The 26,119-nt window shown below is 35.4% G+C and overlaps 2 protein-coding genes across 4 annotated transcripts in view; one reads left to right on the top strand and one right to left on the bottom strand.

The window, feature by feature from the left end:
• Nucleotides 1–418: 418 nt before the first annotated feature.
• Nucleotides 419–26,119, top strand: part of LOC105342669 (sodium- and chloride-dependent glycine transporter 2) — a 28,866-nt gene continuing 3,165 nt past the window's right edge. The window contains exons 1-12 of the mRNA XM_011449677.4: nt 419–575; nt 10,841–11,039; nt 12,183–12,314; nt 12,616–12,922; nt 13,200–13,332; nt 13,728–13,862; nt 14,174–14,277; nt 14,360–14,484; nt 15,108–15,220; nt 17,036–17,164; nt 17,271–17,370; nt 17,472–17,572. Of these exons, the coding sequence (XP_011447979.3) occupies nt 555–575; nt 10,841–11,039; nt 12,183–12,314; nt 12,616–12,922; nt 13,200–13,332; nt 13,728–13,862; nt 14,174–14,277; nt 14,360–14,484; nt 15,108–15,220; nt 17,036–17,164; nt 17,271–17,370; nt 17,472–17,572 (1,599 nt within the window). The 5' untranslated portion in view covers nt 419–554. The remainder of the gene's footprint in view (nt 576–10,840; nt 11,040–12,182; nt 12,315–12,615; nt 12,923–13,199; nt 13,333–13,727; nt 13,863–14,173; nt 14,278–14,359; nt 14,485–15,107; nt 15,221–17,035; nt 17,165–17,270; nt 17,371–17,471; nt 17,573–26,119) is intronic.
• LOC117692026 (retrovirus-related Pol polyprotein from transposon 297) lies at nt 18,104–25,890 on the bottom strand. 3 transcript variants are annotated; one of them, XR_010713793.1, is made up of 3 exons: nt 21,292–25,890; nt 18,263–19,389; nt 18,104–18,165 (listed from the first exon to the last, which is right to left on the bottom strand). XR_010713793.1 is itself a non-coding variant. In XM_066083660.1 (3 exons), the coding sequence occupies exons 2-3, from the start codon at nt 23,078–23,080 to the stop codon at nt 19,028–19,030; spliced, it is 2,151 nt and encodes a 716-aa protein (XP_065939732.1). In that variant the 5' UTR covers nt 23,081–25,408; nt 25,506–25,890; the 3' UTR covers nt 18,104–19,027. The 3 variants fall into 3 exon arrangements, 2 of the variants coding, with proteins under 2 accessions (XP_065939732.1, XP_065939731.1); XM_066083660.1 differs by having other exon boundaries at nt 18,104–19,389; nt 21,292–25,408; nt 25,506–25,890; XM_066083659.1 differs by having other exon boundaries at nt 18,104–19,389.

The raw sequence follows: 26,119 nt of genomic DNA, 5'->3' as shown, positions 1-26,119 counted from the left end.
TAACAGACATTTAAAGTCATCAGTAAAGCAAGGTTTTTAAAACTTTGACTTGAATATTACTTTATAGTCCCTACATGTGTTCAACTTCATACTTTATTGAAATCTTAACTAAAGAATAGTCCAAGCTATAAATATTTGTTTGATTACTTCAATCTCCATGCAGTTATTTCAGGAAAATAATCATTCCTGTTTGGGACCCCATATTTCCAAAAAATGGCATGTGACATGGGTAACAAATTTAAAAAAATGAATATTTTAGGTCCCCATCTTTATATTCAAGATGTTTTTGGATGATTGACATTACTAGTATTTCAGGTGCCAAACTCCTTAAAAGCGGAAAAAAACAAGTTTTGAAAGAATGGGGACCATGCCCCCTTTACGACCTCTATAAATACATCCGCCTGACGTGTCGGGGATGTTCTCTGTATCTCCGCCTCTCGCTGTGTGTCTCTATCTCCCACGTGGAGCGGAGGTAAAATCGGATGTAGGTCAATAGAAACCTAGCTAAGTGTTTCATTCCGATTTTAGCGGACCGAACAGCCGGGATTTGTGAAATGACTACCGGCCAAAAGGGGGTAAGATGGTTACGGTAGTGAATTTATTTTGTCCCCCGTCTTCCCTACTTGAGATGTATTTTTTGTGTGTTATTATGCTTTAACTAATATCTACCGATTTTGGGTTTTTTTTCTTTTAAAACAGGATAGTAATTCATCCCCAAAAAATAATACACAACAAAAATTTTTTTTTTATTCTAACAGATCACAGAAAGAGTAATAATTTGTATCCAAGTACATATTATGTATTATGGGTTATTGCCCAATGACCAAAAGACCGTATTGTCGAGGCAATGTTTTAACAGCATTTTCGATTATCAATCATTTAGAGCAATTGAATAATCAGTAATAAGTTATGGACATGCTTACACCGCGCTTAGAAGTTACAAAAGATATAAATGGATATTTTTTTAAATCTAAATAAATGACTTTGTACAATTAAAAAAATCCCAGCCCTTTATTATATTTTAATCTATTCATGTATTATTTTAACAAGAATGTAAAAAAACTGCTCTCTCTCTCTCTCTCTCTCTCTCTCTCTCTCTCTCTCTCTCTCTCTCTCTCTCTCTCTCTCTCTCTCTCTCTCTCTCTCTCTCTCTCTCTCCACACACACACATTTCACTATCTGACGTATAATCGTTCTGTTGCGCCCTGTGCCTGTAAAAAAAGCTTGTAAAAGTCTAATAATCATAGATTGTACGCACATCGAAATTTTCCAAGGGTCCTTCACCTTCTGTAAGTCTCCTCCTCTAGAGTAGCAGCCTGGTTATATTTACAACAGTTTTGAGTTTTCAACCTATTTGTTTAAGGGGACTATTTAAAAAGTGGAATTGAATTCGAAACAGAATAGGCTGGGAATTCAGAGCATTTCCTATCAGAAAGACAAGAACTACCGATCTTTGTTGTTTGTCTGTCTGTTTGGCTGTCCGTCTAAATATCCATGGCTCTATCTGTCTGTGTATTAGTTAAAGTCAACTTCCACAATATTAAGTGGCAGCTGTACTTTGTTTTTTGTGCAATGTGAAAAGGTTTTTTAATTTGAAGTTTATTCTTATATGTACAGTCATATGAAAAAAGGTTTCAAGAGTGACAGTCATTAATAACTTCTGAAATAATGTAAAATGCTCTCACAAATGAAAACAAGAAAACAACAACAAGAAATGTACAACCCCTTTGTTCACTAAAACCCTCACTTCAAAGGAAGTAACTACATGTAGTTGTTCCGTATGTATTGTAACAAACAAGTAGCGATATTGATCCATTCTATCTATGATAGCATGACATATATAAATGGACACCACTTTCCGCACTGTAATTTGCAAACATTTGAAAAAGGTGAATAATATGTTGTAATTAATGAAAAATTGAGTCGTTTTTTAATAATTAGGTCGCCGCACATAAATTGATAAATATTTACAAACTTAGGGATAACAGGGGCGGCTCCAGAAATCGGTTAATGCCATTCCTCACACCGATGTGTCCCGAAAGCCTGCCTCTGTATCATTCTTGTTGGGTTTTTTGTGTATTTTAAAAGATTCTAGGTCAAAACTTCATTTTTTCAGCCATAATTGCTATGCTGAAAGCAAGAGCCAAATTTTGTCATTATGATGATCTGCAGAGAAGAAAATGTTAAGACAAATGTGACAAATCATTAACTGGTTTTAACGGAGTACAAAGATCATAAAAAGTTAGGAGAAATGGATATCTTCTATTTACATAATTATACACAACTCACATACGAGTGAATTCGCGCAAGTGCGCGGGAAAAGTAATCGAGAGAAACAGGCTAGAGGATGAGGCACGACAGCATCATTTTTTTTTACAATTATAAATGGCATGAAAATCCAAAACCTTACTCACAAAAGAATAAGAGTCAACAATATCAATATGCATGTAAATTTTCAAACTTCAGGAAATAAATAAAGCAGAAGGTCAACATTATCACTTCCGGGGGACCCTTTACTCGATACATATCTGATGTTTTACAACTTGACATGTACAACTTCTGTGATATGTTCCTCTCATAACCACACGATAAAACGAATTTGTATTCCCTCCGTTGTAATTAAAAAAAAAAGAACCACCCCTTCAAGAAATACAGTTTTTGTCGACATCATAGTACCATAAGAGAAGGATGATGTTAATTTTAGGTACATTTTGACGACTTGATAACATATATGTACACGTTTTGAAATAGTCGCATTCTGTATAATATTTAATGATATTAAATAAACGTTTAAATCCCAGGCTCTGATTAAAAGCATCTGGCGTTATAATTTTTAGTCATAATGAAAATAAATACCCAATACCTAATAATACACAAGGTACCCATCGCCGCCATCTTGGATTTATTAAAAACTGTCACATCAGATGAAATGTGTTAACTCATCGGTAAAATTATTTGTCTCCCGATCGGTCAATTGTCATGTTGTAAATTTTGAATTTACCGTGCGGTAGTTAATACAAAATTTACAACATGACAAAGTTGTCATGTTGTAAATTTTGTATTTACTGCCACCCGGTAAATTCGAAATTTACAACATGACACAATCATCACCTCAGCACCCTTGACTTTGCATCTACTGCCCTAGATATGCGACAAAAGGCTGATGTATTGACGGTAGTTGACATAATTGCCTCATACTTTGGGTAATTCCTAATGTTTTATTATGTATAGGGTATTTATTAGTCCTCTACCAGTTTCACCGGAGGGGACTATAGCTTTCCTCTGCGTCCATCCGTCAGTCAGTCCGTCCGTCTGTCCTAATTCAGTTTTCCACACTTTTTTTCTTTATGCGTTTGAGGAATAATAGAAAATTTGCTGAACAGCTTCAAAATGTCAAACAACAGATCGAGTTTACACTTTTGTAGCGTCTGGTTGACATATTTTCGAGACAATTAATTTTTTATATTCCATTTTTTAATGTTCGGGTTCGTTATCGGGTTGGGTGTGAATTAAATAAACGAGGAAAGTATCTATACTACTATATTAAAATAATAGACTCGAATTTTTTGTCTTTAATACTGAGAAATCGGAAGAATACTGTCTTTTGTTTTATATATTTTAAACATAATTGGTACTTGCAGATTACCAATTTGTTTTTATTTTTTCTCAGTTAAGCTTCGCTAATTAATAATCAACGAAAATTCCTCAAAAATTCCCGGAAATCACTTGGATTTTTCGGATTTTACAATCTTGCGCTTGCGCAATACATTCACGCTAACGGGATCTTTAGTTTACGTTTCCACAATATCACATCTGCATGAGTAAACTCAGAAATGTTAATACATATACTGGTAAATTTTCATTGGACTTTTGCTATATATTCTGTTCATATACATGTATATACATTTCAAGTACATGTAACTACTTAATTACTTTTGTCTTCGTGATGAGAAAACATATTTGATTACATGCGAAAAAGTTACATTATATTTGTTAGAGTGAAGATAGAATAATTATGTTTTATCGTAAAAATGAATAATGTCCTACGGACCCAGTTTTACAAAAAGAATACGTGTACGTTGGTGAAAAGGTGTTGAATTCTTCCATTCTGTGGATTAAAATTTTTAGATAAAAGGTATTTGCAGTCTGAAAAAGGTTTGTTGTGATGAATTTGAGTGTTATTTTCAAGGCAACTTCATTAACTTTCTCCATAATCGTTCCGGAGCGATTCTGCAATTTTCTGCTACATTACGGGTATAACGGATGCATTCTAACTGTGGGGAGTGCCTTTCCCGAGACACAGTTAGATTTACCAAACTAAGGAAAGTGTAGTGAAATTAATACCATTATTGTAGGCTTATAGCTTTGTTATGCAAATTTCAATAATAAACTGTGTCGATGTACCTATCCGTAAGTGTCCGATATGCAATGTCAACCCGTGCACGCACGGGTCAAAGTCTAGTGTAGTAATAATATCGTACATAACTTGAATCCTTTTGTTGTTTCTAACAAACAAATAAGTTCTGTAAAATAGTGTCAAGCATTGTGTTGTAAATTTAGTCGACAGGGTTTTTTGTATTATTACAATCGGGTTCGTTATCGGGTTGGTCTGTTGATTCGGGGGTACAGAAGACGATAAGAAATGATATTCTGCATAACAGTGCATTGTTTTCACAAATTCACAAAATTAACGTGCAATATAAAGAGGTTTTTTACCGGTATATTACCTTAAATCAAACATAATCCCCTCTTCTCTCTATCACACGCACGCACATTGTATTTGATTCATTTTTACAATATTTCATATCAATATAAAAAAATCGTGTTGTTGGAATGTCTGTAATACTGTAAACGCACTATATTTAGGGTGTAAAATATTTGGCGGAATATAGTTTTTCAACAAGTTAGCATGGATTTGATTTAGCGCATTTCTGAATTTACGTTTTTATCTACTTATATATTTTACATTTGGCAATGTACTTGATTTTGCGGACGCCGTTTTCCGCCAAAGACGCAAAATAGAATACACAGACAAAGGATTAAAAAGTTTTTAATACGTTTACAGTTTATTTCAATGAATTTATTTTCACTTTTATGTAGTCAAAATTGATATTAGTTTTGTTAAAATTCCATTTCGTTTCGTTTCGATTTTTGGTTTCGTTTCGGTTGGTTTCGTTTCGTTTCGATTGGTTTCGTTTCGATTTCGTTTCGCATCGTTGCTACCAACGTGCCAATCACGCTTCGCGTCCACTTCTCTTGTATCATACATACATGTACTGTTTTTAAGGAAGAAGAAATCATTCCAAATAAAATCCAATAAAACCTGAGAGGCTCTATGGTAGTTTAGAATAATTATTATTTATTATTTGATTTAATAATTATTAATTATTATTTATAATTATTAGCTCGATTTATTTAAATATTTCTGCTCTTCCTAACTTGACCCAGAATTTGGACATTTGTAAACACTGTTTTTTTGCACCTCATGATATTTTTCATTCATTCGTGGTATTTAGAGTACAGACCAAAATGTAAGAAAAAATAATTTGAATCTATATCCAATACCATTTGATGGGTTTGTATGACTCTATATCCAATACCATTTGATGGGTTTGTATGACTCTATATCCAATACCATTTGATGGGTTTGTATGACTCTATATCCAATACCATTTGATGGGTTTGTATGACTCTATATCCAATACCATTTGATGGGTTTGTATGACTCTATATCCAATACCATTTGATGGGTTTGTATGACTCTATATCCAATACCATTTGATGGGTTTGTATGACTCTATATCCAATACCATTTGATGGGTTTGTATGACTCTATATCCAATACCATTTGATGGGTTTGTATGACTTGCAATAAGTTTTTCACGAATGCAGCTTGATAAAAACACAAAACATTCATTGATGACGGTATATTTCAAACTTTGATGGAAGTTCTCCGTTATCACAAATACAAGGCCGATGTTATGAGAAAAATTGCATCTAGAACTTAGGTCAAATATTACCGCATTCATGCAATACGATGTAGGGACATATTGTCATCGATCTATTGATTTGTTAAGGTTCCAGGGTTATTCATTTATTCATGCTGAGCAAATTTCTGCGTACCCTGGAGGATATTACAATTAATTGGATATGAAAGTATTATAATATTCTTAATTTATAAATGAAATGAATGAATGGTGTAAGATAATGTCAAATTAATATTTGTTCATTTTGAAATTAAAGTACTAGTATTATTTATATATATACAATAAAAAATGTTCAAATCAAAATACATGTACATACACAGCAATGTAGATTTTGTTGCTGGTAAATAATGCCATCTGCAAGATCAGAATACGTATGTACAATGTATTATTATCTGCACGCATAAACCCCTGTATTAGCAATGAATTAACTAGTTCTACGTCTCTTTTGAAGTGAATATCTGACGTATATATACTGCTGTCTGAAAATATGTTATGATATCATCTTGAACTAGTATATTTTTAAAAGTTTGAATAATACAAAAAATTAAAAAACCAAATCAGATTTCCAGACATTCGATATGTATACAAAACATTAGTTTTCCCAATATCTGATGAACAGTAATCGATGTCCCTTAGAATATGTGTAAACGGCATCATACTATCCTGGTCATTTTTGTACAATATGTTCGCACGCCTCATTGATCAGAAGATTTGTTTTGAAAATTGAAATTAATTCTGAAATCACTTTGTCTTTTTTCATTTGTTGATTACTCATTAGTTCTGGATAAACAACGAAATGTAAAATTGCTGCAGATCTTTTCGCAATCTGCTCCCACTGTAAATATTAATGGTTAATTTATTGCTAATTCAAAGGACTATGTGCGGTATCGTCGAATATCTGCCCCCGATTTTAACCAATTTTTAAAAAGTATCGTATAAAAATAAAATCTTCACAAATCATTGTATAGAGGATGCCTATAACTTTAAAAATGATTTTAGTCATCATTGCTCATTCGCTGTGTATCTATGACGTCACCTAAATGGCCAAATTCCCGCAAATTTGCAATCAAATGAAAATATTCTCATTTTTACTCTATATTATGCATTCGGAAGTATAGAGCGCAGGTCTGCTCAAGTGCGATTTTAACATATGTTTTTCCTCAGATTGTTATACACATCATACTAAAATATGGAACTTGAGCAAGCCTGCGCTCGATGTTTCCCAGTCGAAAAACCATCGGAAAACACCCATATTTCGCTACAAAACATCAATTTATCAAAATAATGCAATCTTCATGACGTCATTTCTACATTATGACGTCACTTTGGTGATAACCTTTAACACCTTTATTTCCAATATGATTTTAACTATCTTTCACCTTATTTTTAAAGCTCTTTCTAAAACTTTGATTTTGGGGGCAAAAAATGCATAAAACCGCACATAGTCCTTTTAAATGTTAGGCGAGAACATTTTATATATCAGGAGAGAAGATATATTGGCATAGTGCAAGCTGTTCAATCCTTTTCAATGTATCTTTATATACTTAGATAAAATCTATACTTTTAAATTAAGACTTTTTGCCAATAAGCTAAAAAATGCCCGCACCAGCGCAATTGCTTACACCTCTGGTATTTCAACACGTGCTATAGTTGAAATATCCCTGATAAGTAATTAATGTAAAATTAATCAAAAACCTACTTTCATTTTCGATAAACCAGCTCGAAATAGCAAATATGGGAGTAAGGTGGTGGCGGATCCAAGTCAGGGGTAGTTTGCATCAAAACATATGCTTGCAATGAAATTATACTAAATGATTACGTAAACAGTGAATATATTTATTAGGAACTTACGTCTTTGTTTAACGTCCACCCAAAACTCAAAAAGCTATCTTTCTATCAGGAAAAAAAACCAAAGAAAAGAAAAAAACACAACTTTAAAAGTTCAACAAAATAAAATTTGTTATATATTTTGAAATATTTTCTTCACTTTGTAACAAAAATAACAAATACCTACTATATGATTTCCATTATGAATGTTGTTATATTTGATTTCTGATCTGGATTTAAAAATGCGATCCTCAGCCCGACATTCAAAAGTGCGATCTAATTTCATGAACAAAAATTGTGGTTTTTTTTAATTTCTACATCTCAGAACCAATCCGTCCGCGGACGCTAAGCGGACGCTAAGCATAGAAAAAACTTGGTATGGCCTAAGCGATTTTAGTTTGATAAACAGAAGGCAGCGAAAGAATGTATAGAACTTTCCAGAACGGGGTAACCAAGAACGCGGTTTGACTAATTAACGTCATGGCGAAAAGTGTAGGACGGGTTCATCATGTATCACGGAGAGATATTCACATTTTGGATGGGACATCTTTGGTTAATACAAAAAAGTTAATAAACAAGTTGCTGTCCTTTAAAAAAGGACTGCAATACGTGGACCATTTGCATGTGTTTCCAACGAAAACGTGAAAGCCTTAAAATTATCACAGATTCCACCGACTCTAGCACCCTGCTTTTTAACCACTAAATTTGTACTTTGTGTTATGTATATATAAAGTTGACTTTTAATCTCAGAATTTAAAGGGCTCATACTTCCTAAATAATTATGTTCTATATTAATGAAGATTGCATGTATAGTATCAGGCATTCGGCGAATTCTACTATTTGTGCACTAATTACGCTTGGCACTACATGTACTTTGTTAATTATGCAGTGACAGCTTTGTGTAAATCATTTTCATATTTTGATGCATTTTTCTTGAGATTTAAACTTTTATACAGTGACATAATTATTCATTCATCTATTATATACGGTCACATTATTATTCAATCATACTTGTTAAATGCTTAAATAATTTTGATCAGGAAGTTCTCACCTTCTATAAAAGTAAAGTTAAGCTACATGTGTATTCGGAAAACAACAAAACATTGAAAACTATGCTAGTTGATGCATGTTGTAGTTTCGGCATAACATTACATTATTTCATAATACTGACAGTTTATATCACATGCCGATCATTTCTTTAAAAGGAATACTTTGTTTCTGTAATGTTTACCGACAAACAACTTTACAATTACAGCGCCTTTGAACTTATATGTACATACGGCATGGAATCCCAATCCCGATTCAGATAAAGCTGTGCTAGCCTGGTTCCCGGAGCTACCCATTACGCACAGGAACCAGGCTAGCTCATGCGCAGGCTGAATTTTCCCCATAGCATCCGGTTTAACCTCGCTTATATATTTTCTGCGTGGACCTCAGGGTCCACGCAATAAAATGGAAAATTTGATGCGTTTTTAGTTTTGATCGAAAGAATTTATTTTCCAGACGAGATGCCCAGGAACGCGCTTTGACTAATTTACACAATGATGGAAAGTGTAGGCGAGATATGTTTTGGATATAACAACTTTTGTGCAAAATATGCAAGCTTATATGCATACACTAGCGTTTTCCCCTTCAAATTTCATACATTTAATACCACGACGGATTAGTAGTTAACTTTATACATTAATTTGTAAACAAGGAACATATTGTGTTATCAAACGGGGAAGTTAAATTGGAGGGGGGGGGGGGGGCATACACTCTCCCGATTTTTTTTTTTTCAAAACAGTCTTTTATCCGACCTTCACATTTGGAACAGGGATAAAGATTTTAGTAAAATTTGATTTAAACAACAAATTATTTAGACAAAGGACGTCCTAAATACTAACTCACTGTTTAAAAAAAAATCATTGTAATCATTTTCCATTAAGCTGCAAAAAAATAAATAAATAAAAAATAAAGCCGTGTTCGTGTATATATCATCCAATTCAATTTGAATTTTACATTCCTTTTCTAAATATCCAGCTATGCAGCTTTTTTATTTATTTCAACTATAGAGAATAGATTAAGAAAACAAAACTGAAACAATTCAGACACGACTATTCAGACTTTAAAAGAAATGATTCAACATTATAGCAGTATGTCATTCATTTGATAAGTGTTAATGCCAGCGCTTGCGCGGGTTATCATCTAGTACTTCTCAAATTAATGCCAATTTGTTTAAGGTGGTTCACTCCACATTGAAATAGTTTCTCAAGTCAGCAGAAAATTACTTGATTATGATAAAGCATGATGAGTGAAGGAAGTAAGCAAGTCAAATTATAGTTGAAAAATATTCATTTTTTGGTAACAGTTTGATTTTTAAAATTTAGATCAGTATATATGAACAAAAGGCCCAAGCAGATTCGATACAAACAGGTTGATAAATTAAAACTTTGTCGGGTAGGGCCTTAAGAAGTATGTCTTGATGTAGTGAGGTGCCTTGTACATGTAACTTGAGACTATTCCTTTTTACATGTAGATATCATAACTACATTGTTTTATTATTGTCCCTCATCTTTGCAGCTTGGTATAATAGTGTCTTTTACTAAATAACAATTTTTAATTCTCAATGAGTCCATGACTATGGACTCATTGACAATTAAAAATTGTTAATTAGTAAAAGACAATAGTATGTTTATCATCAGTCTGACCAATAAGAACAAATATTCCCCCCAAAAGCACGACTTTTACGACCTTATTTTCCTTTGAAAGCACGTTTTTTGTGCTCTTGAATACGTAACAATATCTAAATATTTACTAAATATAGAACATTAATTCGAAAAACAGGTCAACAAATTCATGCGTACTCATAGATACACTGTTGAAAAAGAAGCATGTTCAAAGTTTATCTACCCCTTGTAGTTATTCTGTTTCAGAAACTAAATTATGGCACACAAGGAGAAAATGATTTCTGAAACTGGTCTAAACCTGTCTATCTCCTATATATATAATCTCAATGACATTGAGTCTAACAATTATTTATCCAGATGGAGATGTACGCTGAGTGCGCCGTGGAGGAACCGTTGTCAGACGACCAATCGTCGGACGACATTGAAAGCGACCAACCGGAAGTAGAGAGGGGACGATGGAGCGCCAAGCTGGACTACATGCTGTCCATGATCGGCTACTGTGTGGGGCTGGGTAACATATGGCGATTTCCATACTTGTGTATGAGAAATGGAGGGGGTAAGTGTTCGCCGAGAATTCTTGTAGTATACAACCGCCGATCATAGCTTATGCAGTTAGTGCTAACATAAAACTTATAATAAAATCCCCTGTTGCATTGTCTTTGCCGAGAAAACGATGCATCTAAAAATATAAAGCCTTCTGAGAAGGCGGAGCTAATGATATCTTAAACGCTTTATTTTTCTTGTTGACTCTTTTTTGCAATGATTAATTTTTTTTTATAAAGAACTCTATAATCTAAATTAGATTGACAATTTATTGTTCAGCAATATCATTTTTTTTGCTGCAAGTTTGCGACACAGTTGCACCTCGCTCTAACACTTAACGATCACTGGTTAAAGAGTAAATCGAATTGCTCCAATAAAAAAGCAGTAAATCCCTTTTAAAAGTTTAAAATTCAAACAACGTTTTTATTGATTGACACACAGTGGTTTTTTTCTATGTTATACCAGTATAAATCAAACGAATAAAATCATCGTAATTTTAAGTAGATAAATCCGAAAAAAACGCAATCCTTCAGGTTAACCGTACAACTACACTGCAAATCTAATCTAAGGGTTATTAAAAATATATATAGCTAATTGTTAATGCATATCATCAATTGTTATAAATAATGTCAATCTTGATACACTTTAAAGATTACACTCTTTTAAACTGGTAATTCTAAAGATTTTCGAGACAAGTTAAAACAATAAGCAATGATTAGAATCACAGAATGGCACAACACTTCCGATTGAAAATAAAAATTTGCAAATATTAAAGAATTGCTTTTAAAAAATAATCTTTTCTGTACTATAATTATTTTTCTTTAAAAGCATTCGTATTTTAACCCCCTCTTTCTGTTTAATATTTGTAGAAGACTTCCCGATCCCCTTCCTGTTTTATATTTGTATGAGCCTCCCTGATCCCCTTTTTGTTATATATTTTTAGGAGTCTTCCCGATCCCCTTCCTGTTTTATATTTTTAGGAGCCTTCCTGATTCCGTTTTTGTTTTATATTTTTAGAGGCCTTCCTGATCCCCTTCCGGTTTTGTATTTGTAGGAACCTTCCTGATTCTCTTCCTGTTTTGCAGCCCTCTGGATCCCCTTCCTGTTTTATATTTATATGATGCTTCCTGATCCCCTTTTTGTTTTATATATGTAGGAGCCTTCCTGATCCCCTTCCTCTTCTTCCTGTTGGCTGCCGGTCTACCATTGTACTTTATGGAGGTGTCGCTGGGACAGTTCACAGGGAGGGGCTGCTTTCATGTCTGGGAGGCTAGTCCTATATTTAAAGGTATAAATCATCAAAAATAGTCTTCATCATTGTGGTACACTGAGTCAATACAAAAATTGTATATCTCATTCATGCCAATGACCCTTTGAGTTTACAGTTATCTTTTATGCTTGACACTTTTATACGACTGATAATTGCAAGTTGTATATAAATATTTCGTGGTACAGGTATTTCTGTTAAAAATTGTTTGTTTTATACGTGGGTACCAGTATTTTATCCTACGGAAACTATATTCTGCTGAATGTAAGCAGATAAAGCTCGGTTGAAGGTACTGTAGCCATCACGGGTCATATCTCTGTAGGTATCGGGGTCGGTATGTTCAATGTCCTCTTTGTCGTTACCTTGTACTACAACATCATCAACACCTGGACACTTTACTACCTGGGCAGCTCTTTCATCTCGCCGCTTCCGTGGACGGGATGCGACAATGACTGGAACACACCGAGATGTTTCCACAGATCGTCAATCATGACCCAGCGGATCGACAACGACACTGGTTACGATTTATTCAACGCGTCGTCTACGATCTTACAAGATCAGAATGCGACCGTATCAGCTGTCATTAAGGCTTCATCAAACAGCACCACGAGTCAGGAGGAGTTCTGGTTGTACGTTACAAACGCTCCCTAAAGTACTTTAACAAGGCCTTAGAATGTACCTATGCATGTAGTTATGAACAGGCGTTAGCACACGAGCATTCTTAAGATATAAGGATAACCAATGATAAGACTAAATATATCAGTAATACATGTACTTAATTCTTTGCTGCTGAAAAAAAGATGTAAAAATGTACCTTTGAGTTTTGAAAAAAAAACAACCCTTATTTGAAATCTTTTTTTATTTTTTATCTTTACTATTTTACACTATTTGGTTTCTTTGTTGCAGCCACCGAGTGCTGACAATATCCCGGGGTCTGGATGAGGTGGGAGGTCTGAACTGGCAGCTCACCCTCTGTTTCCTCGGCGCCTGGCTGGTGGTGTTTCTCTGTCTTATAAAGGGAGTTAAATCTCTCGGAAAGGTATGCTGGCATAATGCTTCTATCGAGTTAATTTTGTTAAATCATTACTGATGAGTTATATTCTGTGTGATATTTTTTCTGAGATAAGTACTTAATGATAAATTACCAGAAATTCAGTGATATTGAACTGTAGGAAATATTGATATGGCACGGGATTCCGCAGCATTTCCGAATTTCAACCTGAAATAACACGTCTTTTCAAACGTAATAACATTCAGACAGAGGTGAAGTTTGATTAACATTTTGGCGTGACTAATAAGATAGATATTCAGAAAATATTGCCGACGCCAAAATTACAGAAAGCTGTGTAAATACACATTATCGTACATCTGTCGAGCAATAAACGCCACTCACTTTGTGATGCGCTGTCTACACCGTCATGTGTGTGTTGACAGGTTGTGTATGTGACCGCCACCCTGCCTTACCTACTTCTGGCGGTGATCCTCATCAAGGGCCTGACACTTCCGGGAGCAGTAGATGGTATCCTGTTCTACATCCGCCCGGACTTCAATAAACTTGCCAACGTACAGGTAGTGGAAAACTACCGAGCGATTCCAAATGTCTAAAAATAACTCTATACGTTAGTTATTGCGATGAACTACAAAAACGTTATATTTTTTTCAATCTGTAGACTGATATTTTGTTTGGAGAATATCAATAATTACAAATACTGCATTAAATAAAAACAAAAATACTAGTTGAGATAGTGAATATCAATAATTACAAATTCTGCATTAAATAAAAAAAAACAAAACTACTAGTTGAAATCATACATGCTTTTTATTATTAGTCTTGTTTATAGAAGATTATTAATTAATAACGGTGTTGTACCTTTTTACAGGTGTGGTTAGAAGCTGGACTGCAGGTGTTTTACTCACTAGGGCCGGGATGGGGTCCCCTCATTACCATGGCTAGTTACAATAAATTCCGTAACAATTGTTACAGGTAACTACAGACAGATACCTATTATTTATTGAACGTTTTAACCTTTTGCTATGTCAATTTACCTAAAGGATTCACCCCACAGGGACGCCGTGACTCTGACGTTTATTAGCGAGGGCACCAGTATATTTGGGGGGTTTGCCATCTTTACTATCGTCGGATTTATGGCTCACCAAGCGGGAAAACCAGTTGATGAAGTGGTGCAAGCGGGTAACTCAACTATATATCGAAGGCTTTAGATCAAAATGCAAATGTCTGATTGGAGGAGTTTAAGAAGGCTAAGAACCCAAGCGATTTTTGAAACCTTAACGATAAATACATTAATAGTGCATATTGTTCATCGAACTTATTTCTTTACATTATTGTTAATTGACATATTTCTTTAAATCATGAACGAACATAATATACGTATTAGTCATTTATAATGTATTAATACTAAGTACAAGATAGATGGCCTCGGATTCACATTCGTCCCACTAAGTTCTGTTGAGGGCTTGGATTCTTGAAGAAAACTGTGAATTGCCCTTTGTTGCAGACACTAAAACTTTTTATTTTGCTTAAAAGATAAACCCTAAATATCGGTTATTTGTTGTAATTCATCGAAATTGTATAGATCTGTGATTTGTTGTGTAGGAGTATGCACTATACTCTTTTAACTTTTGTAATTAACATAAATCAAACGAATGGATGTGTGGACTATAGAACATGTTTTATCATTATACCAAGAAATACTGGAAAGCCTGTATGAATTTGATTGCTAGCAGTGAAAGAATTAAACCGGTTATATTAGCTGTTGACGATTGTATCTTTAGCTGTTGATGATTTACCTGTAGGTCCGGGTCTGGCTTACCTGGTGTACCCTGAGGCGCTGTCCCAATTACCATTCCCGAATATGTGGGCGGTAGTGTTCTTCGTCATGCTTTTTACGGTCGGGTTAGATAGTCAGGTAATGTGTTCTATATCATCGGGAAAGAAAATCAGGTTACGGCATTCAATCGCAACTTCCCGGGCCTTTCCGGCAGAGTTCGGAAAAACTCTGCGAACGTATTACATAGGCGTCCATGACAACTCTCCTTTTTTTATATTTAACTTGATATAAATACAGCAAATTTTACGATCTGTTCAGATAACATGTGAGTTTGACTTTATTAAAGTCAATGATATGTACCTTAAAATATACCACAGAAGCGACATACAAGGTGTAATAATATTTGTAAATTCCGTTTTTATCAGGTTTTCATTTATTTACATTTTTGTAACCTGTACAATGCGACTTCCGGGAATAAACTAGTTAGTAAAACGTGCAGCACGGACTTGGTTGTACTTCAACATGTTCTTAAGAAACATGAATAATATGTTTTACGGTGCTACCGTTCTGGCGAGCGCAGCAAGAATTATACACATACCTTGCATCATTGTCAACTTATAATTTTATTTAGGTATCAACGAACGTCAAAGAATTTTTGAGAGATTATATTGCTCTACAATAAGTATGCCAAAGGTACTAATTTTAATGGTTATGATACATACAGCGCAACCCACTTCCCAGAGAGAGAGAGAGAGAGAGAGAGAGAGAGAGAGAGAGAGAGAGAGAGAGAGAGAGAGAGAGAGAGAGAGAGAGAGAGAGAGAGAGAGCCCGGTACCTGTTTGTAGGTGTGTAATTTCCCACTTTTAAATTTAATGGTCTGACTATATCCCATATCTACATAATTTTTTTAACTGTTTATTTTTTTATTTTATTCCTTTTTGATTTATTTCAAAATGTCTTATTGTTTATTTCCTCCCTACTCATTCATGCACAATTAGCTTAAAAATGGATCGATATGACAGTAAAGTATGGCTCTTACTAATATATATACATAAAATCTCTATATTAAAAAAAATTAAAAACAAATCATACGTCAATGAGGCAGGTATCGCAGTCTGTACTAAAATAGCTAGTACACGCATTACAGATGTTTGATCCACCTCTAAATTTATCGCGGGAAATATAGCGCGAGTGCACTGTGACGTCATCCATGACTTTGTTCGTCTTTGTTTACGTTTCTCGACTCATTACGGAGGTATGGAAGCATGTAACAAATCTTTTGAGTCTCGCCAAAGCATATGCGGTACTCAAAACGTGTCTTCAAACTTTAAGTCACTGTAAATTACGAGTTAAAAGTCGGCCATTTTTGGCATAGCACCACGGGTGAAAACATTAGAGAGCATTATGGGACGTAGACAAAAAATTTTGTTTGATGAACTGTAGGTTTAGCTCGTTCTTTTTCCCGCGCACACTGGTTCTTAGAGCTCGCTTCGCTCGCTATTACACAAGACTGCCTAACCGACACACTTATTTTAATGGGAAGCGACTCCATTTTGTATAAAATTCTAACATCCGATAATGTTAATACACTTGAGGTGTTCTTCCGAGCCTGCCGGGAAGGCCCTGGAAGCTCTGACTGTACGGCAATCAGAGTGTATGCTGGGACGTTTTTAATTATTAAATGCCTTGATTTTGCAGATAAAATGAAATATACAACTATAATGCTCATGTTTAGATCATTACATATATTTGCCAATTTAAATACATTTAGAGAACTAGATACATCGTATATTAAGAAATTATGGCAATACCGGAATTTATTCTTGAATATTCACTTCTTTCGACTCAGGTGTGTGTGATACTATGATTGTCGTTATTTTGTATTAACTATAGCCATCTTTTGTGAATGAGATATTGTCATTTTGTCGCCATTTGTTTTTTTTTATTTTTTAGTTTGCGACAGTGGAAGCATGTATGACGGCAGTCAGCGATATTGTACCGAGCATGCGCAGACGCAAGGCACTCCTTGCTTTTCTAACTTGCTCATTTTTCGTTCTCACTGGATTGATACTGTGTACAGAAGTAAGAGTCTGTAAAAATGTAAACAGAAATTAACATGAAATAAATATCACTGTACTACATACGCAATATGCATGAGTTTAACCCATTCCTATTGTACTTTTTCCAGTGTGGACTCTATATATTCCAACTTTTAGACTGGTACATCGCTGCCTTCAGTCTCCCCGTCTTCGCTTTGCTGGAATGCATCGTGTTCGGATGGATTTATGGTATAAAACAAGTCGTTGCATGTATTCATTTTTATTTGATATATAGATGTGAGAAATTTTATCAAATGTCACACAAGTACATGGGATTTTTTATCTTACAGGGGCTGACAATTTGTCACGTGATATAGAAATGATGCTGGGGAGAGGAGTACCTGTTTATATGAGGATCATGTGGTGTATTGTCACACCTGTGATCTTAACGGTGAGAGCTTTTAGAGAAAAATAGTAATTCGAATCACACTTATCTTATAATAACAATATATGATTGTTGAATTTCATATAAACATATAAAATTAAGGTGACTCGCTACACCTTGCAATAATTTCTCAAATCGGCACAATATTACCTGATAATGATAGATAGTATGATGGATAAGAAATTTACAAATCAAATAGGCAAAAATATGCAATTTTGGATAAAAAAAAATTATAATTTCCAAAAAAAAAAGATTCAGTAAATATATATATCAACAAAAGCCCCAAGGACAATCAGCTTTGTCGAGTTTTTCTGAACAATGAATGTAGTAGATTTCAAAATACATACGTAAAATCAAATTACTGACGTACTGACGGGAGTTGATTTTATCGATTATCATTTATTCAAAATCAAGGACATGTGATTTTGCATGGCAAGTAGTATCAGTAATCGAAATGTATGGATCCAGGCAAGATTGAACTCTTGTCTTGTCACGGGGTCGTTATTCCTCGTACAAAATAAATAAATAAAAGGATGGTCCAGTTTCCAACATTACTTTATTATGGCATTCGTGAATAATAATGATGATAAGAAGGTGACCTGAAATGAAAACACTCATACAATTGACGCATACATTTTTATAATATTTAGATATTTTAATTTTAAGATAAAAACAATTAAAGAAAGTATTTCTCACCAAATTCGCCTTCAGTAAAACTTAATAGTAATAGTTTGAAACTAGTGACAATCTCAAACTATTAAATCAGACCAGTTGTAAAACTGTCTCTGTCTGCTGGCAAACGAGTTATGTTCTAAAATCATGGTGCAAAGCATTATAAATTAAGTGTTATCACTCACACTTGCGCACTGACCATACACACCCATGAAAACCTGTTTTTCCACTACCAAATATAGACATACAGTAGTAATTACCGTATTTGGTAAATCACAACCCAAAATAACACAATCACGTGACAGAACACGAATACCAGTCAAACACGAGTAAACTATGAATGAGTTAATAATGAAATGTATGGATGAATGAATGAGTAAATAAATGAATTACTAAATACTAAATTATACTCAATTGTAGCCCTGTGACATTCTCCCCCACTTAAATAAAATGTCTCCTGACATTTCTTAAGGGAGAATACTGAAAAGAATAATAACCTCTCCAAATCATATAACTTAACACTGTTACTAAATATTTAAAATATATATCATTCATATTAGAATAATATCATGTTCTACCGTCTATGACATATTCTATCGACACAATCTAACTAAATCATCTTATCAACACTAAAATAATCATACCACATTCTACTTATACTACAAAATTAAAAACAAATATTCAGGAAAATATGTAATTAAAATACAACACAATATGCGATTCTGTCTGCAGAATTTCACTATTCTGTCTGCAGAATTCCACTAATCTACCTGTGACATTCTCTCCTTGTCATACATACCAGACCTGAGTTTGTTGGGGAGATACCCAGGTACCATACCTTTCTGGGGGTTTTCTAACCCTTTCAGACCTCCTTGGTTCCGTTATTTCCGGTGTTGGCGATTCAAACGTTGTTGTTGAATTCCTTGTGATAGATGACCGACCAGTTGAATGAGATGATCCCATTGTGGAGTACTGCCGAGAACTATCATATGAATCTGCCGTTGATTTTCTTTCTGAAATACTCAAATTTCGTTTAGTTTTACCTTTCCTTTTTCTAATGATAGTTCCTTCATCACTGGATTCTGATTCTGAAATATCTGATTTCTCTGTTGATTCTTTTTGCTCTGGTCTTGGCATCTTCTCAGTTGACTCTATATTTGAACTAGAAGATTCAGTTATGCACATAAAAGGCAATAAAAGATTTCTATGTAACGTTCTTATTTTCCCAGACACCTCATTTTTGACTCTATAAACTGGAATGTTTGAAACAGGCTGTTCTACAACAACATACGGGTCTCTCTCCCACTTATCTGAGAGTTTGGCTTTGCCTGAAAACACTAACATTTTTACTAACACTCGATCACCAATATCTAGTTTCTCAAACCTAACACCGTGATCATAATTCTTTTTATACCTGTTCGAGTTCCTTCCGATGTTACCCCTTGCCATCTTGTAAGCGTAGTGTAATCGTTTCTTTAACTTCTGGGCATAGTTTTCTCTACTTCTTACCTTTTCTTGTGAATCCTCTAATCCAAGATAGGCATCGATGGCTAATCGTGGATTCCAACCAAACATAAGGTAGTGCGGGGAAAAGCCTGTAGTCTCGTGCTTCGTCGCGTTATAAGCGTGAACTAATGGTAAAACGTAAGTTTTCCAATCTGTCTTCTGCTCATCGTCGAGTGTCCCCATCATTTTGAGAAGCGTCTGATTAAATCTTTCTACCTGACCGTTACCCATTGGGTGATACGGCGTCGTTCTACTCTTCTTTACTCCGGCAATCTTGCAGAGCTCCCTAATAACACTACTCTCAAAGTTTCTCCCTTGGTCGGAATGTATACGCTCTGGGAAACTATAGTGGCAGATAAATTGCTCATACAGTACCTTTGCTGTTGTTGATGCCAGTTGATTCCTGGTCGGAACAGCCATTGCGTATCTCGTAAAGTGGTCTGTTATTACAAGTATATTTTCATACCCACCTTTTGACTTCTCCAGAGTAAGAAAATCAATACAAACAAGTTCCAGAGGTCTTGTTGTATGAATGGACACCAATCCAGTTTTTGGTATATCTCTTGTCTTGCTTCTTACACACCTCTCACACTTTTCTACCTTGTCAACCACATCTGCATACATATTGGGCCAGAAGAATCGCTGTTGAACTAACCAGTAGGTTCGATCTCGCCCTTGATGACCCATGTCATCATGCAGTCCTATGAGTACACTACTCCTATACTTACCAGGAAGAACTAGCTGACGAACTTCCTCTCCTGCAATCACCGCCTTTCTTACCAAGATTCCTCTCTCAGCCACCAGTTGTCTCCATTCCCTTAAAAGTAACCTGACTGGTTCTGATTCCTTTTGCAGATTATTACCAGATGGTTTGACCCCACCGTTTAACAGATCCTTGACTCTACTAATAACTTTATCCTTACCTTGTTCCTCTCGCCAATCGATGTTGCTAAGCTTCTGCGGTGTTTCATCGACTTCTTCTGACTTCAGCTTCATTGACTTTCCAATTACACAACTCTCCGCTAGAGGGTTAACCTTTACCAATGCAGCTAGAGAAATAGCTTTAACCACATCCGAAAACAGTTCTTGTTGTGGTGGATTTCTTGATAACCCATCTGCATCTCTATTGAGCTTACCTGATCGATATGTAATCTTAAAATCGTAAGCTGACAATGATGCCAACCAACGATGAGAAGTAGCATCCAGCTTGGCTGTTGTAGTAACATAGGTTAGAGGATTATTATCAGTCCTTACCTCAAAGTGATTACTATACAAATAATCGTGGAATTTGTCTACTACAGCCCATTTCAAACATAAAAACTCCAGTTTATGAGCTGGGTAATGTTTCTCTGGTTGTCTTAAACCCCTACTTGCATAAGCAATAACTCGCCCAATACCATCATGTACTTGATATAGAACAGCCCCCAAACCATCTGAACTCGCATCTACGTTCAAGACAAATGGTTGGGTAAAATTGGCATAAGCAAGAATAGGAGGATTTGTAAGTTTCTGTATGATCAAATCAAAAGAATCCTGTTCTAACTCACCCCATTTCCACTCTGTCTTCTTTCTCTTCCTTGCGTTTTTCTTTGCTGCTTTGTGTGTTGGTTGTCCAATCAGTAGGTCATTCAAGGGCTTGACTATTCTGGCATAGTCCTTGATGAATCTGCGATAATATCCTGTGAAACCTAAGAAAGATCTTAATGACTTCACATTACACGGAATCGGCCAATTCTTTAAAGCAGATGTTTTATCAGGATCAGTCATAATCCCCCTTTCAGACACTACATGACCTAAGTACCGAACTTGACTTTTAAAAAATTCGCATTTCTTTGGATTTAATTTCAACTTATAGTCATGCAATCTCTGAAAAACAGACTGTAACCTCTCAAGATGTTCCGTGAATGTACTGGAAAATATAAGGATATCATCAAGAAAAAGTAAACACTCTTTGAGATTCATGTCCCCCATGCAAGTTTCCATAAGTCTTTGGAATGTTGCAGGAGCGTTGGTCAGACCAAACGGCATCCTGTTACATTCAAAGAACCCTAGTGGACCTACCGTGAACGCCGTCTTTTTCTTGTCCTCCTCTCGGATCTCCACCTGCCAGTAGCCTGACTTTAAGTCTAACTTACTGAAATAAGTAGCCCCGTCTAACCTGTCTAGCGTGTCCTCAATCCTAGGTAAAGTGTAGGCGTCCTTGATTGTCCTGTTATTTAACTTACGCAAATCGATACAAAACCTTAAGGACCCATCCGCCTTCCGGCACAAAACAAAATTGGAGCAATATGGACTACTGGACTTTCTAATAGCGCCAGCCTCTAACATCTCACGTAAATTTTGTCTTACCTCTTCAATCATTCCCGGGGGAATTCGCCTGTATGGTTCTCTGAAGGGTACATCTGTCGTTAAGTGTATCTCGTGTTTCACCACATCCGTCCGCCCGAGATCGGTCGGGGATGTAGAAAACAACCCACGCCATTTCTCTAAAACACCATATACCTCCTTACACTGCTCTGTAGAAAGATTATCTGTATTTACCTTCACTCCTAAATCTGTTAATGGTTTGTGATCTTTCGTCTTGTCAGTAGTTGGTGTTTCCGGATTCCAAGTATCCATTACTCTAACCTGACTTACCTGACACAAATTTGTTTTCGGCAGAATCTTGATAACACTTGCCGATATGTTACATACCTTAACGTTGACCCTTTTGTTTCTACCTGCATTCTTCATGGATAATAGCCCTGGACAAACTATCACTCCTTGTTGCCCATTTTCAGACTGTTCTGGTAACACTGACTCTACAGAGGAATCTACATTACGAACAATACCTCTAATGTACTTAACTTCATTAGGTTCTAACTTAATAGGAAATCTGTTCGTAGTTTTTACAGGTAAACAACAGTTCAAATTCAAATTTTCAATTGCACTTTTCCAAGCACTGTCGGACATATCTGAAAATTCTTTACAATATCGAATTACATTGGTACCCACAATGACAGGGATCTTAGAACTGTAGTCTGAAGTCTTTGTCACTAGAACTGGGACAAAAAGTGGTTCTTGGAGAAATGGTAGCTTAACAGAAGCCTCAATATAACCAAGAAATGGTAACTCACTGCCATTTGCGCCGTACACATTCAGCTGAAATTCTGAAATGTTATGTAATTCAGGCTTGTTAGTCAGAGAATTATAAAACTCTTCTGATACCGTAGTGACCATAGATCCACTATCTATGAGACCAATGACCTCTTTTCCACAAAAATTAACAGTACTTGTATTTGATGGACCAACCATTCTCTGTTCTAAAGTTGTAGGGCACTTACTTTTCTCTTCCATTTGCCCTGCAGTGGAAGAGACTACTCTTTTGGGTCACTCCTGATTTTGTCTTCAAATGGTTTCTTGAAATACCTACCTCTATTGTTTCCTCTGTTGTACGAATGCCCCCTCCGAAATGCTCGTCCTCTGCCATAAAACTGAGTGTTTGGAGGAGATAATTCATTACTTTGATTATGCATTAGTTCTACTTTCTCTAACCTTTTTTCAATACTTTGTAGTGTCTTGAGTAACTCCTCGTTAGTTGTAGACTCTTTCTCTACTCTTGCTGTACCAAGGTTCTGATGAGCTGTCGACTTTTCGCTGGCCTTACTGCTGCATAGTTCCTCCTGTTCAATCTTTCTGATTTCTTTAAGTAAACTCTGAAAATCTTTCACAGAATCAAAAAGATACCTAGTTGCACTTCTCAAAGGTTTGCTTTTAAGACCTGTCCAAAATTTACTACACAAGATAGATTCTTTTGCAGCATCACTGATATGACCTTGTTTGATAGCTTTACACAACGTTGACTCTAATCTTGAACCATATTGAACAATAGACTCTGTGTCCTTTTGACAATCATTATAAAAGCCCTGCATTAAAGTTTCACTGCTACTGACCAAGCCGTAAAAACCTTCAAGTTTAGCTAAGACCTTATCTACCGTAGTTGATTCCCCAAGGGATACCAACATTGACCTTGCTTCACCCCTTAAAGAATTTCTGATAGTCTGAAGCAATAAAGCCTCAGGAATAGCATGCGAATTCTGTAAACATTTCACTTCAAAACTCCAAACATCGTAGCTAATTTCACTCTTGTTTGGTTCAAGACTACCACTGAATATAGGTAATTTAGGTGTTACATCAAAATTACTTTGCAGTAATGATGCATTCGAACCAGGGAAATTGAATGGTCCAGCATTTCCTATGATAGGAGTGCTAGCTTTCAATGCCATAAGATCGTCATATTCTTGGTTACTTATTACCTTATATCCGGGTTGCTTTATACCTGGGTCTACCAAAGATGTATTTGTTTTTGACAATCCTCGGCCACGCCCCTTCTTTGGCTTCGCTCCCGCTTCTTGATCAACACCTGTTAGGTTTTCACCTCCTTCTGCCATATCAACAATTCAAAATCTGACAAAAACAAACTGCAAACTGATGAATTTAAAGCTGAAAATAAATCGGCACTAGAGTAAATACTTAAATTGCTCTATTGTTTTCGACCGACACTCTAGATACTTTTAAGCAACACTTAATGCAAACTAGTCTACTCACTACTGCACTAACTAATCACTACAGTTATTAATTAATCTAAGCTATATGATAAGTATAAAATCATGCAAATGAATGATAATGATAGTTGTAATAAGAACAAAAAAAAACAGATGACAAAGAATTTGAGTTCAGTACAAACACTTCAGAACTAGTAAACCGACTGAAAAATCAACTCAAACTTGAAACCAAAATTCAAAATGAATTTCACCGATTTTCTGCAAGATTCTCACATTCTGTAAACAATTAGTGCTTTATATGCTCAAGTAAGTGCAGTAAAGGGTTAGTAACAAATCTGATTGTCTTCGTCTGGATCTGTCAGCTGTCAATGGCCCTGAAATTTAAGTAAAAGTTATTTAGTTTACGCGAGGTTACTCAAACTCACTAACTAAACACGCAAGCTCTATCACACATGAAATGATGACTGGTACAATAGCAACATGAGAAATGAAAGAAATGATAAACAGTACAATGATAGAAATGAGAATAAACACATAAAATATATTCAGTGTAAAATTATATCACTCGCAGTCGGTCACAATAAGTTCACTGAAGTCACTCAAGCGAAACTGAGTGTTCGACTTTCCTCGCCGTCCTAGATTTTGACCCGATAACAGTCAATCCCGCACGGATCCTGTATATACGGTCGCTATCTTCCGGAATTCCAATGGCCTGGCCAGAATATTCAATACATGAAGTAGAAATAACAGGAAACACAGTGATGTATTTCACACAAAATCAAATAGTTGAGCGCTCACATGAATATATATACCGGTATTTCTGTTTTCCGGAAGACGGTTTTATATTTGGAATTCGGTCACCCGAGTCGACTTTGTCGTACGCACGTGCCAGATGAAACTCCCAGTGTTTTCCACAACTAAGGCCTATATGCTGGGACAGAAGTTGGAATTTACGTTGGAATATTCGTTGTTGGATACGTTGGATACGTTGGATACGTTGGGCGCCATTTGTCACGGGGTCGTTATTCCTCGTACAAAATAAATAAATAAAAGGATGGTCCAGTTTCCAACATTACTTTATTATGGCATTCGTGAATAATAATGATGATAAGAAGGTGACCTGAAATGAAAACACTCATACAATTGACGCATACATTTTTATAATATTTAGATATTTTAATTTTAAGATAAAAACAATTAAAGAAAGTATTTCTCACCAAATTCGCCTTCAGTAAAACTTAATAGTAATAGTTTGAAACTAGTGACAATCTCAAACTATTAAATCAGACCAGTTGTAAAACTGTCTCTGTCTGCTGGCAAACGAGTTATGTTCTAAAATCATGGTGCAAAGCATTATAAATTAAGTGTTATCACTCACACTTGCGCACTGACCATACACACCCATGAAAACCTGTTTTTCCACTACCAAATATAGACATACAGTAGTAATTACCGTATTTGGTAAATCACAACCCAAAATAACACAATCACGTGACAGAACACGAATACCAGTCAAACACGAGTAAACTATGAATGAGTTAATAATGAAATGTATGGATGAATGAATGAGTAAATAAATGAATTACTAAATACTAAATTATACTCAATTGTAGCCCTGTGACATCTTGTTCAACCAAACGCACGGCTGTCTCCGTTTATCTCCGACAAGCAAGGGAGACTCTGTTTTGTCGGATATTAACGGAGACAGCCAAGTGTCTGGTTGAACGAGACTACATTGAACTCTAGCGTAGGAATACATACGACTTTAAAAAATATCTAAACTGTTAGTACAATTTAAAATTTTATTATTTGCATGGTATTAATAGATAAT

The sequence above is a fragment of the Magallana gigas genome, chromosome 5 (genome assembly GCF_963853765.1).
Source record: "Magallana gigas chromosome 5, xbMagGiga1.1, whole genome shotgun sequence".
Classification (NCBI taxonomy): Eukaryota; Metazoa; Mollusca; class Bivalvia; order Ostreida; family Ostreidae; genus Magallana; species Magallana gigas.
This window is presented reverse-complemented; position numbering and strand designations above follow the sequence as displayed.

Coding starts and splice junctions, on each gene's coding strand:
- LOC117692026 (XM_066083659.1), bottom strand. CDS start 23,080: ATGGAAGAGAAAAGTAAGTGCCCTACAACTTTAGAACAGAGAATGGTT. Junction 19,390..21,291: donor GAAGACAGAGTGGAAATGGG/GTGAGTTAGAAC, acceptor GTTCAAATATAG/AGTCAACTGAGAAGATGCCA.